Source organism: Penaeus monodon, chromosome 21 (assembly GCF_015228065.2).
Source record: "Penaeus monodon isolate SGIC_2016 chromosome 21, NSTDA_Pmon_1, whole genome shotgun sequence".
In the NCBI taxonomy this organism is placed as follows: Eukaryota; Metazoa; Arthropoda; class Malacostraca; order Decapoda; family Penaeidae; genus Penaeus; species Penaeus monodon.
The window spans coordinates 41,389,452-41,392,067 of record NC_051406.1 but is presented as its reverse complement, the minus strand read 5'-3'; the positions used below and the strand labels follow the sequence as shown (position 1 = coordinate 41,392,067).

At 36.7% G+C, this 2,616-nt stretch overlaps 2 protein-coding genes across 2 annotated transcripts in view; both read right to left on the bottom strand.

Annotated features, from left to right (window-relative positions):
* The window catches only part of LOC119586676, a 2,591-nt gene extending 2,049 nt beyond the window's left edge, over positions 1-542 (bottom strand). Inside the window, exon 1 of the mRNA XM_037935411.1 lies at positions 534-542. Coding sequence (XP_037791339.1) covers positions 534-542 — 9 coding nt within the window. The remainder of the gene's footprint in view (positions 1-533) is intronic.
* The window catches only part of LOC119586498 (serrate RNA effector molecule homolog), a gene marked incomplete in the record, with an annotated part of 17,399 nt that continues 14,853 nt past the window's right edge, over positions 71-2,616 (bottom strand). The window contains 2 exon segments of the mRNA XM_037935237.1: positions 71-740; positions 1,605-1,696. Coding sequence (XP_037791165.1) covers positions 1,627-1,696 — 70 coding nt within the window.

The window sequence follows — 2,616 nt, the reverse complement described above, 5'->3', positions numbered from 1 at the left end:
AATCCGGAACATTTTACACTTTTCTGAGACGTGAAAAGCCAAAATGGGCAAGGGAAGCAAAACCAAAGAAAAATGAAAAGAGTTGTTCATTATATGAATCAATACACAAATAACTGATTACTAAAACCAAATTTAGTTCTGATGGAGTACAACCAGAATAATCTGACATTTGTCGCAATAAAAATATTCACCATTTATGAACTATATGAACTATACAAACACTGCAGCCCAAATAAGTGTTATTCAAAAAGGTAATGAAAATGGTACTTGATGGTATATTAACAATAATACACTGATGATAATACAAAATATATTAAAGACATTGCAAGGATGAAGCTATACTATCCATGAATAGAAGTCTGTAATAAACCCCCAAGATGAACAAGCCAAATATTTGTTCAATGTAAATCACACACTTGACTTCTTTACAAAAATCCTAACATGAAGACAATGTGTAAAGGCAATATCTGGTACAATGAAGTCCACCAGCTCTCAAGTTGAAGTCAATTTGGTAAAATCTTCATAAACCTAACTCTAACCATTTCGCAATGATTCGTAAGCCACATTCCATCGCAGGAAGAAAATTCAATGACGATGATATTGCAAGTTCTTTGTCGTTGCCGTTACATAACTGCTCAACAGTGAACACACTTGGCTTTGACTTGAAGGTCCACAATATTCAATTAGTCTTGAGGAACTAGTAGTCTTCCTTGGGTGCATCAAGGTCCCTATATCCAACCCTGTTGGAGAGAAAGGATTGGACATGTATTACACTCATACAAAAGATAACTTAACAAATTTTACACACAGATTGACAGACTGCTGAAAGGGAAGTGCACTTGTCATCTAAGGCACTCTTTATTATTTGAGGGATAAAATACATTAAGAGCTGACACCAATGTGTTGCTGCTGGAACCGAGTGCAGACGTGACAAGAGCGCAACACCTTCCTGGGAAGCAATAAGCAAAGCAGTTTAGCAGAGGCATTTTTTCCTATTACAGGTTCAGTAAGCTATTTTGTTACAAAGAAAGTAATATTTCTATAATATACCTTTTAAATCCACAGGCAAATAATAATGACAATGAAGGAAAGGTGAAAATAAATTAAATAATCCAGAAATATTATTTTCTGATGGCATGAACTATGGTTTGTGCTGAGGAGAGCCCCAGACAAGAGCATAGCTATGTCCTGCCTCTTGGTAACAATTTTGCAAAGATAATGTTGAATGGCACATTGTGGGGAGTAATCCTGGGAGTCCAAGTCTTGATATTTTGTCTATGAAATGAAAACTGGGGCCTTCTGAGTAAACATATAAACAAATTTTTTCTTAGTACTTAGGAGTCCACTTTCTGTACAATAAGAGTAAAACTAAGAAATTCCAGTAATATGAAACCTATAACACATGTGTCTGCTCAACACACATGGCTCTTGAATGGTAGAGGCAAGAGCCACATTAAACTATGACATAACAGCAAGCTTTACCGCCCAACGTCACTTCTTTTGGGAAAAACCTCTCCCCCCAATCTCTCAAACAACATCACCTGTTACCAAGAGATGTAACAATAACGGCTAAACTGAGACCTCATATTTGGAACGGTGCGTACAATTGGGCAGGCGGCGTCAAGGTTAAAAGAGATCTGTATCATCGGGAGCATCCAAGTCATGGTAGCCAATGACTTCCCGCGGGTCGCCCGACCTAAGGAAACAAAAACCATTACTTAGTCGATGCCAGAGACCCAACCGGTGCAAGGCCTAGCAGCAGTACGGCCTGGAATTATCCTCACTGCCTAGCCAAGATATATCTTACCTCCTGAGATATGCAAATCTAGCAATACCTTCATTCCAGAAAAAAGGGGTCAAAACTGTTTCCTTGTATCTATAGCTCAAAATTGTTTCTTTTTAATAGCTCACAGATAATTGTGAGCATTTAGGCTTCCTGAATCTTTGATCTATGAGAAGATAGGTCTGTTTTGCTACTAAATCCTAATTTATGCAAATGTAAGACACGATTGGAGAGAGAAAGAAAAAAAGAATTCATCTTATCCCTAAAGTATGTTACAGCTAAATATGACAATACCTAAAAACTTCAAGCACACTAAAATAAGTTTTAGTGATAGTAAAATACATTAACATTGAAAAGAAGTAAAACATTAAGGGAGCAAGATGTGTGGAGAGGGTGGCCGAGATTGCGAGGAAAGGGAGGGGAGGGGAGGGAGACGGGGGATATAAAACAGTTTTGTATTTCCAACCTTATTTTCTGCTACTCCAAAAACTAAAGTACTGAATTCTCATTCTGAAGCCCTTTCATGTAAACACCACTTGCAGTTTCTAAACATCAGGACTAATCTATGCAGATGAGCGCACAATATCCTGTACAATAGCTATTCCTGGTTTTCCTACCAGTACAAATACATAACTAGTCAAACTATACATTTCATTAATATCATAAAATCAACTACCAATTAGTAATATTTAGCAGTTATACATGTATATTAACCTAATTCTTATTTCAACTCCTACTTTATCATGATCATCATTTGATGAGGATGGCAAGTTTACTACAGAAAAGGATAAATAAAGAATTAAAATGAAACTCTGGAATTAAGGGTAGCAAAC